This window comes from Mirounga leonina, unplaced genomic scaffold, assembly GCF_011800145.1.
Source record: "Mirounga leonina isolate KUSES-001 unplaced genomic scaffold, KU_Mleo_1.0 Mir_151, whole genome shotgun sequence".
NCBI lineage: Eukaryota > Metazoa > Chordata > Mammalia > Carnivora > Phocidae > Mirounga > Mirounga leonina.
The window spans coordinates 6,436,826-6,453,731 of NW_023270377.1; the positions used below are offsets into that span (position 1 = coordinate 6,436,826).

Consider the following 16,906-nt stretch of genomic DNA (forward strand, 5'->3'; position numbering starts at 1 on the left):
GATCTTGGGGAAGATCCTCCACCCCAACTCCAGATCGGGGAAAGTTCCAAACAGATTCAATCCCTTTTGCTCCCAGAAACGGCTGTTTTCAGTTAGGCTTCAGAGGTTTGCCCAAACCTCCACTCAAAGTCACACACCGTGCAAGAACGGAGAGCAAGAGAAAGAACCCCAGCCCAGCGATACACTCCAAGAGGCCCAGCGAGGGGTAGAAAATGGATCAAGGTGTCAAGAGGGAAGCAGCAAGGCAGTCATTCATTCAGGGTGCAGAAGTCATCCATTCAGAGGGCGCCAAAGCCGATGAGGAGGAGGAGCTGCAGCAACCTTCGGGGAGGTAACCAGTGAGTTTGGTGGCTCCCTTGCATCTTTTAGTTCCTTTCTACAATCTATAAAACGGTTTTACAGAAATAAGACCATGACAAAACCACTTTAAAAGCGCAAATCCAACTACTAAGAGCAGTTGTGATTGGAATAGCTCTACTTACTGTTCAACGGGCAGAGGTTCCTTTGCTGCTTCTGCAAGCTCCTTCTGCAGCCGGGCTTGCCGCCTCCTAGCGAAGGAAGCCACTAGTTAGGTCTGCTTCAACAAAGCACGGCGTCTCAGCCCTCAGTGAACTCCTAGCTCTGCTAACACATCGGAATAGTCCATCAGTGCACCTAAAATAACTGCCCTGGGCCAAGATACCGAAGTCCCAAACCCACACCAGTAACGTCAGTAAGGAACCCTGTTAGAAAGGGTTCCAGAGCAAAGCCCCGAAGAGGGATTATGTCATCAGAGAAAGCAGTGAACTGGCAAGGGAGAAGCCTGCCCGTCGTGACCTGGGGCCTCTCAGGCGAGTCAGGTTTACCCAGGGTTAGTCACCATCAAGAGCCGGCTTTCTGCAGCAAGTAGTCTGACACCAACATATCAAGAGCATGGAAAGTGAACAGTTAAGATTTACTTAGAATTTACTTGTCTCTGACTTGGTATTGGTATTGTTATCTCCAGGGTTTAACTCATTCAATCCTTGTAACAGGGCTTTGAGATTCAGCACTACTTTACAGATAAGGAAACTGAGGTATGAGATTCTTGAACTGTCAAAATGCACATGGCTTCACTTACCAGGGCTGAACACAGACGTCTTAGCTGTGGACCAATTTTTTTTTTTTTTTTAAGATTATTCATTTCTGGGGGAGAGGGGCAGAAGGAGAGGGAGTAAGAGAAACCTCAAGCAGACTCCCCACTGAGCGTGAAGCCCCACATGGGGCTCAATCCCAGGACCCTGAGATCATGAACTGAGCCAAAAATCAAGAGTAGGTGGCTGATTAACTGACTGAGCCACCCAGGCACCCCTCGGCTGTGGACAAATTTTTATGTGGCCAAACAGTCAAGTCCACTATTTCCCCTTGTCAGAATAATTTCTGTCTCTCCCCAAGTCCTAAATCCAGGATCTCCTCCATTTTTAACCTTGGCCTCGTTTTCTCTTCCATGGCAATTTCATCTCTAACTGTGGTTTCACTCTCTATGTGGAGAACCCCTAATCCGGACTCTAGCACTGCTATTAAGCCCCAGTCAAGAATTCTGCTGGAATTTTTTTTGTAAAGCTTCTACCACAGTGTTAATTCTCAAAACAGGGAGAAGTCCTCTAGGTGGCATATCTGAATCATGGGAAGGGATGAGGTCGCAGCTTATACTCCTAATTTTATTATATTAAAAAAAATTTTTTTTAATTTATTTGACAGAGAGAAAGAGAGCACAAGCAGGGGGAGCGGCAGCAAGAGAGGGAGAAGCAGGCTTCCCACTGAGAGGGAAGCCCGACTCAGGGCTCGATCCCAGCACCCTGGGATCATGATCCGAGCTGAAGGCAGACGCTTAACTGACTGAACCACCCAGGCGCCCCCATTTTTTTTTTTTTAAGATTTATAGATTTATTTGAGAGAGAAAGAGCGCGAGTGCGTGTGCACACATACAAACAAGTGGGAGGAGGGGCAGAGGGGGAGAGGGACAAGCAGACTCCCCCCTGAGCATGAAGCCCGACGCAGGGCTCAATCTCACGACCCTTAGATCAGGACCTGAGCCAAAATCAAGAGGCAGGCACTTAACCGACTGAGTGACCTAAGTGCTACATTCTTAAATTTTATATCTGGAAGATGAAAACTAAGTTTTACAGGACGAATGACAAAGCTTAATAATTTTTTCTTAGCTGAAACAGATGACCCATGAACCACCTTTGAGGGAAAACCAGAATCTCAGTGTGGGGCATGGAACAACTAGTCTACCCAAAAGGCACCTGCTGTAAGGGAGGGATAAAGGATAGACCTAGGGTCACAGGCAGGACAAAGCACCTGCAGCTCCTCCTTCATTAAAATAACCAAAAAGAAAGCACCTTCTTTAGTTCAAATATTCCCCAAGTGCATCCAATACATCAGCCACTGTGACCGTGAAGACAAATACCTCAGCCTAGTGAGGGAGGCAGAACATGAACAGCTACTTCAAAACATGAAATGTGCCATGCTATCAGTCAGGTAAACAAAGGCTACTAGAAGGAGAACATCTAACCTGGGGATCGGCAGGAAGGAGGGAAAGCTTCTAAGGAGTAAAGTCTGAGCAAAGTGAAGAAACCTCAGGCTCCGCCTACGCAATCAGATGAGAATACACCCAGGGGCAAATCCCTAGGAAAACATTCCAAAGGAAGGAACAAGGGCAAACATGTAATATGCCTTGCACCCCATGTTCAATAGCAAGTTTGTATTATTCTCCTGTCCACTGTGATGACCAAGGACCCTTCCTTAGCTTAACCACACGCCTGCCTGCTTCTCCCTCGGCAGGTGTTCAACACACTGCACTGACTTCCAGGTGACCCTGGTGGGTTCCCTGACTTTAAGCTGTCCTTAGACTCCACAGCATAGGCCAAGCTATTTTACTTAAACATGAGGGGCGCCTGGCTGGCTTGGTCAGTAGAGCACGTGACTCTCGATCCTGGGGTTGTGAGTTTGAGTCCCATGTTGGGTGTAGAGATTGCTTAAAAATAAAATCTTAAAAAAAAAAATGTAAACACAAGACAGAATAAAAAAGGACAGCTCATTTTTTAATACGATAGAAACTTAAAAAAGTTAGAAAATACAGAGAAGTATAAAATGAGAAAAGAAAAGCCACAGTCTCACCACGAAGAAATAAACACCATTAACGGTATAATTCCTTTTTAATCTTTCGAATTCATTCAAATTTTGCATCATGTCCTATGAAAAGATTTCCTATCTTATTTTCAGTTATATTAATTATATGCATTTTCTCGAGTCACTGAATACTCCTAAGACGTGTATTTTTGGATGACTTTGTAAAACTGCACTGTATGAAAATATAACAATTTATTTCTCCCCGTAAGGAGATACTGCTTATTTTTCAATACTATGAGTAATGTGCCATCACAAAATAATACCCGTGACCAAGTCTCAGGACTTGCTTAGGATGAAGTCCAACAAGTGGGAACACTTCTCAGGTCACACCCAGGTGCCCTTCAGGTGGTGGTGGAATGGGCTTCCCATGGACAATGTGAAGGGGCTTCCCCCTTCCTCCCAACAGCCCTCTGGGCCAGCTTCCCTGACCGCAAGGACACCTGCTTTCAGCGACTCCCTGTGCCTCATGTCTGTCTGTCTGAGGGCTCGCCTGTCTTATTAGCTCCACGTTAGGATATTTACATGACAATCGCATGTCCTCCTTGATTATTTCTGTGTTCTTTTAAGAAATCTGAAAATTTTATACAGTCCACTTTTTACTTCTATTATTTTTAATGTTTGGAAAGTACTCATACTATTTAGAAATTTTTCATAAAGAGCAGATAATCACATTTTTTTACCTCTACCTTATGTTTTCAGTTTTTATACAGATTCTGAAATCAACTTGAACATTATTTGGTAGGATTAGTAATCATTATTACTTACGACACTTATATTTTCATTCTTTTAGATTAACTGCAACAATCTTCTCAAATCCTAAACTACAGACATGGCTTTAAAATCGTTATGTTCTAATCTGTTGACCACTTAGTGTTGGTTTTCTTGGTGGATTTGCTTAGGCTTTCTAGGTGGATGAGCATGAGCCCCCACCCTTTCTAGTGGCCTTGCATTCTGTGTCCTATCTCGTCAGATGGCCAAAACATTGGTCAGAGTTGGGAGACAGTGAGCCCTTCCTTCTTCTGTTCCTGGTTTCAATATGTATGTTAGACTCTCCGTGGGAATTTTCAACACACACATTTCCCTCCACCAAGACCGACTCCTGGTGTCTAGGGTGGAAGGCCTCCCTGTTAAGAACCCTATGGGCTGTTGGTTGCAGACAGGTGTTTTTATTAAAAGCTTTTGTTCCAAGTTCAAGGGTTTTTATCAGGACTGGGAACTGAATTTGAACAAATGGCATTTTTGGGCTCTACTAAAGTGGCTCTATAGTTTATCATCCAAGGTGACAGATTTAATTGATTTCCAGATACACCATCTTTTAATTCCTGGGATAAATCCTAGTAGGACTGCAGTAAATTAAAAAAAAAAAAAAAAAAAAAAGGTACTGGGGCACTTGGGTGGCTCAGTCAGTTAAGCATCTGACTCTTGATTTCGGCTCAGGTTACGATCTCAGGGTTGTGGGATGGAGCCCAGTATCAGTCTCTGCACTGGGTGTGGAGCCTAAGATTTTTCTCTCCTCCTCTGCTCCCCCCCACCCCACCCCTTGTGCATGTACACACTCTCTTAAAAAAAAAAAACAAAGGTACCAGTGAATCTTAGGAATTTCACATCTATATTTCGTGAGGTTAGACTGTAGTCCTCTTGTTATACTACCAAGAGCCTTGGTATGGGTATGAATGGTTTTATAAAATTAGGGATGGGGGCAATTCCAATCTTTTTCTAATTCTGATTGACCTTTTTTTTTAAAAAAATATTTTATTTGAGAGAGAGACATAGCAAGAGAGGGAACACAAGCAGGGGGAGTAGGAGAGGGAGAAGCAGGCTTCCCGACGAGCAGGGAGCCCGATGCGGGGCTCGATCCCAGGACCCCGGGATCATAACCTGAGCCGAAGGCAGACGCTTAACGACTGAGCCACCCAGGCGCCCCCTGATTGACCTTCTATTGTTCAAGAATTAGCTTTTCTTCTTGAAACACTGAAAAGAATTCACTGGCAAAAATTGTATGGGCCAAAGCCCTTTTGGAAAGTAGTCCTCCGCTCAGCTGTAAAACTGTTCTTATAAACGCAAATCTGTTTTACACGCACCACTGCGATTTCTGATTTTATTAGTGTTTTCTGGCCGGCTGTCCCATTCTCCCTCATCAGAGCTGACAGGTTCATTTTTGTCTTTTCAGAGAATCAGGCTCTACTTTATTAAAAATGGAAACCACTACCTGTGGACTGATGTCCCACCTTGAATCTTTTTCATTCTCTGCATTTAGGCGATTGGCTTCCTGGGCTTTCTCGGCCATCCACCTGGTGACCAGCTCCTGGTTCTCTTCAGTAGTTTTCCTCAGTTTCTCCTCCAAGGCAGTAAACGTGATCTGCAGAGCATCATATTCGTCCTTCAGAGTCTGGTTGGCTCTTTCGAGGTCCTGAAGCTTACTGCGTAGTTCTTGGCACTCCGTCTCCAGGTCAGAGATAGTCTGCAAGCATTCTGCAATTCTGAAAGCGGGACGTGGAGAAGAGGAATGGGGCCACTCCGGAGCCCCATGAGGAGCCAGAGCACCTGGCCAGGTGCTGGAGCTCTGTGAGCATGGGCCCCCTACAATAACCTTAGCCATCACACCAGGTGCCACGGAGGACTCTTCACATTTTTGAACATCTCATTTAGCCAAGCCTAGCCCCAGTGGTTTACAGGACAAGCCCATTAGGAGAGGAATTACCTAGGGTGAAATTCATCCAGGGGATGACTAGAAAAGCAGGATCTGAAAAGGGAACTTTTGATGCCTAAATAGAGTACTAACAGGGGCTTAAAAGGAGGCTAGAAATTCTGCACATTCCATCGGTTCTATCACTCAATGAGCAAAGATGCCTTTCTAAGCCTTTAGAGACCCCTGTCTGCAGAGCAAGGGAAAAAGGCATAGATGAAACCCAGGCTCCCCTCCAGCTCAAAGGTCCTAGGATTTGGAATCCCAGGTTTCTCCCTGGTCAAGGATTATCCTGCCGACAAATTCATCCCTGTTTCCAAGGGCCACAGGCTCACATACCCTGGCCCCATCTCCACCACAGAAGATGCCAGCTCTCCTATGCAGTGGCCACAGGGAGAGCCATAAATGCTTCGGGGACACTCACAAGGGCCAAGGGTACCTCCCAGCGGCATACTGGCAACCTGGAAGATTGAGGGCACTGCCCTTGCCTCTGCCATCCTTAGAGCAGGTAGAAAAAAATCCTAGGCTATGCAGGCACAGAAATGACACTCTTGCTGAGTCCCCTGTGGTGACCATTTGCCAGCAATCACCACTGGCCCCGCCTACAAAAGTACAGTAAAACAGAGAGTGCAACTCCATGGCCAGCCCCAGAGGAGGTGTCGTCTCTACTCACTTTGCTTCATTCATCTGCATCTCCCTGTCCTTCTGCTGCATTTGGTTATTCAGGTCAATCACCAATTGAGCTAACTGGGGAAGAAGAACACTTGCATCAGTGAGAGATTTCAGGACCTCAGCAGGAAACTAAACAACAGTGGGCTCTTTTATTTTTAAGAAAGAAAAGGTGCCCTGCTGGGTTGGGCCAAGGCACCAGGAAGAAACGAGCTGGGTGGTAGCGAGGACCAGGAGGGTCGATGGGGATGCTCATGGGAACAATGGGAAATATCACAGGTCACTGCCAGGTTCCCGCTGAGGACCCGTCTGTCCCCCCCACCGCAGCCACCTTTCACGCTCTTCAGCTGATAAAATGATCAATTCAGCTGCATTGATGAGAACTTGCATTTTCTCATAATTTGCCATCAAACAGCCACCCAGGATTAACACAGCCCAGGACTTTTTTTCATAATGAATTTTTCAGAAATTGCCGGGTTCACTCTCAAACACTTTAGGAAGGTATTAGCGAGATCTGCCCTGGAACAGGCAGCAGGCTTCCTTCATTCGGAAGTTTCTCTACTTGGACCTTTCATGCCACCTGGGAGTGTGGCGCCCGGCAGTTAGCCCAGTGGCTTGCCCTCTTGCTGACGGAGGGAAAGCCCTCAGCTTTCTGGATGCGGCGTTCCCAGAGACAGTACGATGCCTCATGTAGCCAGGATGGCTGCAGATTCTAGTGCCAGTGCCCGCCCGCCTGTTCTCCCCACCGCGGGGCCCGCACAGAGCAGAGGCGAGGAGGGGCTATCGGTACCTCCCCACGCTTCTTGTGTAGTTCGGTCAGTTCTTCTTGGTGTTTAATCCTCAGCTGGGCCATCTCTTGTAGCTGACTATCATTCCAGGCACCATCGTGTCCGGGACTAAGTCCCCAAACCAGGCAGATGAAGGAACGTGCAAAAAAGGAAAGGAAAAAAAAAAATCAGACCCCAAACCTCTTCAGTCCGGCAGTGACACAGTAACCTCAGAATTTCGAACCTATACATGACAACACAGCCAATAAAGCTGTTCACTTTCTCCGGGCCCAGGTGGTTCTAGGCCACTACAGACCTGAAGTAGAAGGTAGGAAACATGAGACACACGGTCAAATAAACCAACCACAACCCAAGCCACAGGTCGTGTCAGAAACAAAGCATGGATTCCAGATGAGGTTTCAGTAAACGTGGAGGAGACAACAAGGTCCAGTCACTTGACAAATGTTTGAGTGCCAACTATGTGCCAGGCGGTGACCTTGGACCCGGGGAGAAGGCAGTGAACACAAAGCTTTGCTCTCAGGCGACCGATAACTGGTTAAGAGCAGACAGACAACAAATAAGTAAACACGTGGGGTCCAGCGGTCAGACACGCCGTGAAGAGAAACTAAGCAGGGTAAAGGGGACAGAGCAACAGGGCTCCTGTTCCGAGCAGGGCACTCAGAGAAGGCTTCTCTGAGAGAACATCACTGCAGACCGGAAGAAAGTAAGGAGCAAGCCACATGGCTCCTGGAGGCTGCGCCCTCCCGCGCAGAGGGAACGTCGAGGGTCAGAAAGGCCTGGAGAAGGCGGCACAGCTGGTGTCCTCGGAGAAAGTACGAGCGGAGCCCCGCGTGGAGGGTAGACAAGACAGGCAGGGAGGAGGTGGGGAGACCACGCAGAGCCTCCCAGGCTCCTCTAGGGACCGTGACTGGAAGACGCTGCAGTGCTGTGAGCAGAGGAATAACAAGTTGTAAAAGGACTGCCATGGTGCTGAGTGGAGAGCAGACGGCTGAGGGGCAGGGGCAGAACACGGAGACCTGTTACTGAGCTGTCCGAAGGCCAGCTCAGCTCAAGCTGGTAGCAGTAGAGGCAGTGAGGTGCGGGCAGACCCTAGATCCGTTCTGAAGAGACAGCCCACAGCATCTGCCTTTTGAGTTAGCTGTGCAGTCTAAGAGAAAGGCGGGAGACGATGAGGACCCCTAGGCTCTGGGCCTGAGCAACTGAGAAAAATGCAGATGCCACCTACTGAGATGGGAAGGACTAGGGCTTGGGAGGAGGCCTGAAGAGTGCAGTGTGGACACCCGAGGGGGTGTGTGGAGTGGAAACCGGGTACCGGAGTCTGCATGTCAAGTACAGAGGTCCAAGCCAGAGGCGGACAAGTAGAAGCTGTCAGCAGACAGACATATCTGAAGCCACAGAACTCAGCTCAGACACCCCCAACAGTCGATGTAGTTTTGGAGACTCGGCGCGGTTTGCATCCCACGTCAGAAATAGCAGGTGACTGAACTGTGCGTTTTCAGTTCAGGACCGGGGTTTCGGCTGCAGCTACACAGGAGAACCATCAGATGACAGACATTTAAGCCACCACCCAGGGAAAGCACAAGATGGAGACACTGGAAAAGCAGGACACCAGCCCCCAAAGGGAGGGGGAGAAGAGCCCCTTCCATATGCCCTATCATAAACAAGAGGGGAAAGGGAGCAGTGTGACACCCCCTCCTGACGTCACCCTTGATGTCTAAAGGTATTTTTAAGACATGTTCTAAGCCCATCCTAATGCCTCATCCTTTGAGGCAACCTAATGCTTCCCCAATCTTCGCCCACGAAGTAGAAGCCAAGAGATTAGAAAGTGGAACACACTGTACAAGAAGCCATCCTAAATTAGGCAGGACTAGAAATTATTTTTATCAAATCCTCTTATGTTAATGCAAAGCACTGTGAAATATGCAAATGTAAAACTAGTCCCTTCTCTAAAGAGCAGGGCACTCACTGCACGCCTGGTGCTGCGGATGGACTCCGGAGCAGCCATGGTCTAAAGCAGGGATTCTCAGGATCACCCAATTACAGATTATGGGCTTTACACCCCCCCCCCCCGACTTTCTGAAACAGTAGGTCTGGTGTGGGGCCCAAGATTCTGTATTTCTAACAATTTGCCAGATGCTACCATCTAGGAAGCACACATAGAAAATGCCTGGAATTAACCACTTCATACTACAATCTATGCAGAAAGCAAAGGGATTAAGACACTTCAGAAGGGACTCAGATAATTATTGATCCAGATAAAGCTTTTTAAGCATCGGTTGTAGTGTTTTAAGAATAACTAGGATAATACGGACAGAACTTAAAGAGAGACAGAAGGGAGAAAGAAACCACCAGGCCCATCTTCTGTAAATACCCTTATGGCACCATCAAACACCTCCTCGGGCTGGTCTCCCCCACTGGACTAAGGGACAGACCCACAAGAGCGTATGAGTGAAGAATGAACATGCCCGAGTGAGTGACTACCAACGAGGAGGGGCAGGACACTGAGGGAAAAAGGAATCATAGATGACTTGTGGAAAATAAAGAAAACCATTAATAGAAACAAGGCAGTCAGGAGGAGAGGCCTGATTAGGAACTCGAGTTTTTAGGAAAGGAAGGACCTGCAATTAAATTACCATTCCAGTGATATTCAGTCAAAAGAATTGTTGTATACTTATTTATAGCAACTTTCCAAGCAAATGAGCTTGACTGACCAAGAAAGGATAGAGAAATATAGTCACCAAGAGTCTAACTAGGTAGAAACAAACTATTTCAAGTTTTCAGTTGATTGAATTTAGATGAAAAAGGTAAAATGGCATTTTCTATACCTAATATTGACCAGAACATTGCAACTAATATTTTAAATACTACAGTAGGCCTCCCAGGGCCACAGGCCAAGAACGATTGCTTGAATTTATTACTAAGCAAGGACAGAACCTGGGCTGGGCCATCTGTTCCTCTTTCCCCCTCTGGTCAGCCATGAGACCAGATGAGGAAACATGGATGGCAGGCAGTTATAGAGCAGATTTAGCTACAGGTATAAATAAATTCGGCTATACCTCGCATTTCTGGGCTTAAAAAAACTCTTAAATTACTACCAACTTATTCTTACAGTTGCTGTTAGCTGATATGCAAAAAAGTACATAAATTCTAGAGCAATAATGGGTACTGTTCCCATATGGACCCTCAAATTTAATATGCAAACATGATAAACATCTGGAAAAAGACAGTAAGACTATAGAATGATTCTATTTAAACTGTTTTTGATAAAGTCTGACTTTGGATTTTTTTGGACCATGACCCTCAAAAAGAAATACAGCTTACGGGGTACCTGGGTGGCTCAGCCAGTTAGGTGTCTGCCTTCAGCTCAGGTCATGATCCCAGGGTCCTGGGATCGAGACCCGAGTTGGGCTCCCTGCTCAGCAGGGAGTCTGCTTCTCCCTCTCCCTCTAACCCTCCCCCTGCTCATGCGTACTCTCTCTCTCAATAAGAAAAAAACCTTAAAAAGAAAAAAAAAATAGTTTGCATGAATGACCCACGTAAACACATCAAACTCCCCACCATGAACACATATGTTCGTATTTAATGAAACAATACTTATCCTTTCTATTAAAATGCAGGTTTTTCCTAACCTTTCTTAAAAAAAAAAAAAGCTTGCTGCAACCTGCTAGCTTAATTTCACACTCTATTAAAATATGATGAAAACCACTGAACTTAAAAAGGATCAAATAGAGACCTGTGTTGTATAAAAAGCACTTTATGCACCAGTCAATCCTGTATTAACAAGATCTATGTAAATTTGCTCAAGAATGCTTACTGGTGTGATTATTTAGAAAAAGCGAACCCAGTAGGCTGAAGGAGGAATTGGCCCAGTTACCTGCCTTGAGTGACTTCTCAGGGTTACAGCACCTACTGATAAGCCTTCTGGGTGGGTACGTACCCTCAGAGAGGATTTTAGTTACTTGCTTCACAAGTTCTTATCTGAAAGGAACTGACAAAAACTGGAGCACAGAAACAGTACCTCTCAATGAGAGAAGTGACAGCTGAACTGAGACCCGTTTCAACTGAAGAGACACAAGCAACACAGGATAGTTTCAAAATACCTTATCTCATGCCTGTTGGGGATGTCATGCTTTTCAGCTTGTAGCTTATGGGCCAGCACTGAATGAAGATCTGACTTTTCTAGCAACTTGTTATCTATTAAAAAGGAAAAGAAGAAATAAATTATTTATTATAACCAATGTACACCTTATTACTACTTAATATCCTATAAATATCTGGACCAAAAAAACCAACAGGGGACAGCTGGGTAGGTTTCACTTTCATTAGGTGTCAAAGTACCAGGTGCTGCCCTTTGACAGCAATTGTAGCAACTGTCCAAAACCCAGGAACATACACTCCTTCGAAGTTTCTTGGCCTAAGCACGAATGGGCCAGCCAAAGGAACCTGTGGAAACATCCCTACAAGAATGTCCCGCACTTACCTATGTTTATCTCAGGATTCAAAAAACAAAACAAAAAAAACCAAACACACTGGAAAAATGAAATGTTATGCACCTCTAAGCAATGTGAAAGAGCTTTACCTTATTATTACATTTGGAAAATGTAATTTTTAGATCAGGGCACTAGAGATACAAATATGGACAAGGAGCTCAAGTATAGCAGAGGGTCAAGTATAAAAAGAACTAGGAGAGTAATCTTTATTCATATGCTTGGATGGTTTTACAGGTGAAGATGACAGAGTCCAGGCAGGAGGGCCAGCAGTTATCTCGCAAGTGGATAGAAATTAAAGTTGGAACCAACACATGAAAGAGCAGAATGAAAAATTCAGACCTTTTCTTAGTGGCAATGGTAAAATAAAAGATTTTAAAAGCAGGCAGTGACATAAACAGACATTTACTAGTAAGAAGTCAAAGATTATTCTGAAGTTCCTTGCTCAGGCGACTGGCTGGAAGATGCTAATTGTCAAAGAACACAAGAGTGGAGAACCTAAGGAAGAATATGAATTTTCTTTCTGAAAGTAACAAATGTGACAGGAAACATGGTGCAGGAATTCAAAGTACAAGTAGTTAGGAATGACAGTCACACAGGAACTGGCAAGGTGGGAGGGGGCACTAAGCAAAATAAGAGATTGATCATGGGAAACTTGTTGAACAGCTACATTTGATGGGGACTGTCACAAATCCTAAAAGTCTGAGATTAGAACTGCTCTAGAACAAAATTTTGATAGGGTTTATGCTAGTGAATATTGCTGTTGGAAGGGTTTATCTTTCTTCTTAAAGAGTCTTGAGTCTCACTTCTCTTTTAAATATGGAAATGGAACTCCTGGGAAGAAACAGAAATATTCTTGATTTAGATTATTTTAATCAAGCAGTTCAGCAGAACAGGGAAGTATGGTTCCAACCCTGGGTGTTCACTCACATCAGAGGGTTCTAATAAGATCTTCAAAATGTCACACCAGAGCTGGGCGCCCTGTGATATTAGGTCTTTCAAAGGACAGGAGTATTCAAGAGGGACCCTCCCTAAAAGTCCCTCTCACTAAAAAGAAGGATCTAGCTGAAGGGAAGCTGCCACCTGTCCTTACAGTCTCTTTTCAGCTTTCTCTTTAGGTTCAGAGGCAGGGGCTGAACTTGAACTTGACTGGCCTGGGAAGGCAAGAGGAGAGGAGTGAAGGTGTTCCACAGGCAAAATGGAAGTGACCCCCCAAATGTCAATCGCTGACCTAAAGAAAAAAACTCTTAATAGGCAAAGGTTGTCTTGCTTTCCAGCCCCCTAACCGCCTCTCATATCAGTCTGGGCTCCTAACCCCTCAGGCATGCACTATTTATCACAGCTGTTTAATGATGTGTTCCCTCTCCAGGATGATCATCTTCTGATCTTTCTCCTACATCCTCCCCCCTCCCATCAAAATGACTATTTTCAATGCAGAAAAACCATTCAATCTCTGTCAATGCAATTACAGCAATTTCTGTTTATAGACTATTTCGTAAATGGCTTTCAGAGCACTTATACACAGTTTTTACGAAGCAGGCAGGGCAAGCTCCGCCCCTTTTATAGATGCAGCAAACCAGACTCAGAAAGGTAAGTGAAAAGATCAGTAAGATGTGGAGTCAGACTTCCAGCCCAATGTGACTGTAAGTGTATTTTAGCTTTTAAGACAAAGCACCCAATAAACACCTGACCACCTGAATTTATGTAACCCATGTGGGCATCACGTTTGAGTGGGAGGGGCTTTCTGTGCTTCTGGCTGTGAGGATCTCTTAAGAGTACAAGGAATTAGCACAACAGAGGTACATCACCTCGCTTTTCTTCCCATCCTTTTAAGAGGGTGGGTTCAGTGAAAGCAAGAAAGGGTCATTTCTTCGGAACCCCAGTGAGAAAAACAAAATGCAAAAGTTAGGAGCCATCAAGTCTGTGTTCAAATCCAGGCTCCAACACGAATCTGTTTTGCCTACCCAAAGAAGTCTTAATCTCGCTCAGCATCAGTTTCCTCATGTGTAAGAAAGGCAACAGCACCCGCTTCACCGAATTTTTGAGAAGATAAAGAGAAATAACACACGCCGCATATTTACCAAAGCACTCAAACCACTCTGCACATTTGAAATACTTGGAGAGGGGCGCCTGGGTGGCTCAGTCGGTTGAGCGGCTGCCTTTGGCTCAGGTCATGGTCCCAGGGTCCTGGGATCGAGTCCTGCATCGGGCTCCCTGCTCCGCGGGAAGCCTGCTTCTCCCTCTCCCTCTGCCTACTTGTGCTCTCTATCTCTCTGTCAAATAAATGAATAAAATCTTTGGGGAAAAAAAAAAAAAAGAAATACTTGGAGAGCATCAAAAAACAGTCATACCCGTGTCCCGCCCTTACTTACTGCAATTTAATTGGTCTGGGCTTTTTAATTTTTTAAAAGATCCAGGTGGTACTAATGTGCACATCAGTTTGGGAACCACGGATTTAGCACAATCAGAATTCATTAACAGGCGACTATTACTTTGAATCTCATCATCAACATTAACTCCAGACTTGTCAGGCTTACTTCAAGGGGTAGGTGGTACCGAAGGACCGAAGAAAGCCCCAAATGTGCCGTTCATTAGTTACGTAAAATTGGGGAGGGGGCAAGGAAATGCTCATGAGGACTCATCTAAGGGCACGAACACTTTTGCATTCAAACTGCAGACAGGGGTGGGGAGAGGAGAAAACCTCTTTCATATTGAAGTTCCCAGTAACGATGTCCCAACCAACCAGTGGGACTCAAAATGTGTACCAGTTAAAGAACACCAAGATGGAGTAAAAACGAGAGGTCTGAGGAATCAAAAGCTGAGCATTTCATTACACTCAGAGAACAGTGTTAAGTACGCGAGTTAATGCTTGCAGGCTGAGACCGTTTCAATAACACGAGGCCCAGAACTGGACGTTTCTGGAGCTTATTCAAGCGCACAAGCACTGATGCTGGGATAACAAGCACAAGCACGAACGGTGCCTGCCCACGAAGAACACACAATCTAGTAGGCAAAACCCTCTAAAGTCAAAGAGGGTAAGACCCCCAAAAAAGGCAGGATTTGTGGGGCCGCCGCAAGGCGCGCGGGCGACGCCAAGGCTCGGCCAACGGCTCCTGCTGGCGCCCAGCGCGCTGCAGCGGGGCCCACCCGCCAGCCCGCCCGGCCCCCGGGCCCGCCCGCCGCTCACACTGCAGGATGATCTCCTCGAATGCCTGCCGCTGCAGCCGGTCCCGCCGCCTCAGCTCCTCCGAAATGTGGCGCTTCCAACGGGGGAAGTCGGCGGCGCGGAGGCCCGACGACATTTCGCGCGCTGCCCCGGCGCCTTAGCGCCGCCAATCCGAGGAGGGGCTGGCGGCCGCGGGCCGCAGCATAGGCGACCAGCGGACGCCGGGAGGCCGGCGGCCCAGAGCTCACTTCCACGCACAGGCCGCCCCCAGCGCCGTCCGGGACGGTCTTCCGGCTCCTGCCGGAAAGGGTTTTGGTCAGGGCCGGAAAACCCGCCTCCTCCCCCGACGTCTTACGCCGCACGCACGCGCGTGCCCGGTGGCGGCGCAAGGCGCTGGCTAATGACGCTCTCCCGAGGCCGGAAGCGCAGGGGTTAGAGAGGCAGCCGCTGGGAGGCGTGCGGGCTACGCCGGAGCCTCGGCTGTTCGCGAGAAGGGGACGGGGAAGGAGCCGCCTGTCAGTTTACGTTTCCTCGCTGCCTTCCCCCGATCTATATATTTTTTGGCCTGCCTTTCTTTTCTGTATCGCCTCACTTTACAAGCAGAAGTGGGGGCCACTCCCCGCACAGTAACTGGATGACCCTAGATGAGTGGCAGTCTTGCAAAGCCTCAATTTCCTAATCTGTAAAACGGGGACCCTAATGATGCCCTCTTCAGGGTTGCCGTGAGGATTAGAAGGAATAACCTATGTAATGCAGTGAGCGCTGTGCCTGGTGCATTGCAAGCCTCACTTCACCTGGACCCCCGGTATCTTCCTATCCAAATGTCTGGCTGCTTTATTCTTTGGCAAGAGTGTCCCATTGCCCTTGGGAACAGGTTTTTTACAATGAAGAGATGGAATGCAAAGAACAGTTAAAGAAAAATGTGAACAGATTGGCTATGTTAATAATTAGAAACCTAGAACTTATTGCCTAACAGTAAATGGGTTCTTAGGAGGTCATCTAAGGGTGGGGACATGAACAGGACTTTGAAAGAGTAAAAGGACAGTTTGCCAGTGGATACTGAAGGTGGTCCATGGGAGATAGACTCTTGAGAAGATGGCATTTGTCAACTCAGTAGAATGGAAATGGTCTGTAATAGAATCATCTGAGTTCCATTTACCTTTAACAAGTTGGTGAACTTACGCATGAAAATGGAACTGGGCGAAGCAGGAGGCCAGAGGAGATGAAAGGAATATCAGAGCCTGGCTCCTCTTCCAGTGTGGTTCAAGTCCAGTGGAAGCTCCTTCAGAGGCAGATAAAAAAGGCTTTCCTCTCCTGTGGAGCCAGGGAGGAGGTTAGTCAGGCTTCTAGAGCTGTAGTTAGAGACACTTCATTGGCAGTCAGTACTGAGTGATCTGAATTTGTGGGAAAGACTAGGAAGAATCAGAAATAGGAGGGGCTTTCTCACACACCGAAGAAAATGAGAGAGCAGTTTTCTGAATGTCACCAGAAATGCCCCCACATATAACAGTGGTACCAACCTCAAAAGACCATAGCGTCACATAGCATTAAATCTTGACAGTTGAACGTGCTGATTTTCTAGACAAGATTATGCCTAAAACATACTAACAAATTTGCAGAATCAGCGATTCCACTTGCAGAAATTTGTGTTAAATATTTGGACAAATGTCCACATACAAGAACGTCTGTCACAGCATTGTTCATAATAGTGGAAAGTTGGAAACTGTATTTTCAACAATAAGAGATAGATTAAATTACAGTATATTTATTGTTCAAAAAAATGCTCCTAATAAAAACAGTGTATGGTGTAAATCTAATTTATGTAAAAGAAGTGCATCCTTGGATCCTCATAGGCAAAATTTGTCAGATGAATAGAGAATACGATTTCTAAACTAAGGGTACTAAGTTCTGCTAAGCGTGCCCTCTCCCTAAGCCACCAGCTTTATCTAGTATGCTG

General features: G+C 46.3%; 1 protein-coding gene across 5 annotated transcripts in view; it reads right to left on the bottom strand.

The window, feature by feature from the left end:
• Positions 1–15,236, bottom strand: part of ATG16L1 (autophagy related 16 like 1) — a 46,971-nt gene extending 31,735 nt beyond the window's left edge. For all 5 annotated transcript variants that reach the window (XR_004679567.1, XM_035006834.1, XM_035006835.1 and 2 more), the window contains exons 1-6: positions 14,971–15,236; positions 11,397–11,490; positions 7,299–7,404; positions 6,513–6,586; positions 5,382–5,633; positions 483–548 (exon numbers count right to left, since the gene is read on the bottom strand). Coding sequence is in view for 4 of the 5 variants with exons in the window: in XM_035006834.1 (XP_034862725.1) it covers positions 483–548; positions 5,382–5,633; positions 6,513–6,586; positions 7,299–7,404; positions 11,397–11,490; positions 14,971–15,085 (707 nt within the window). In the remaining variant the exon portion in view is untranslated. The remainder of the gene's footprint in view (positions 1–482; positions 549–5,381; positions 5,634–6,512; positions 6,587–7,298; positions 7,405–11,396; positions 11,491–14,970) is intronic.
• Positions 15,237–16,906: the final 1,670 nt, after the last annotated feature.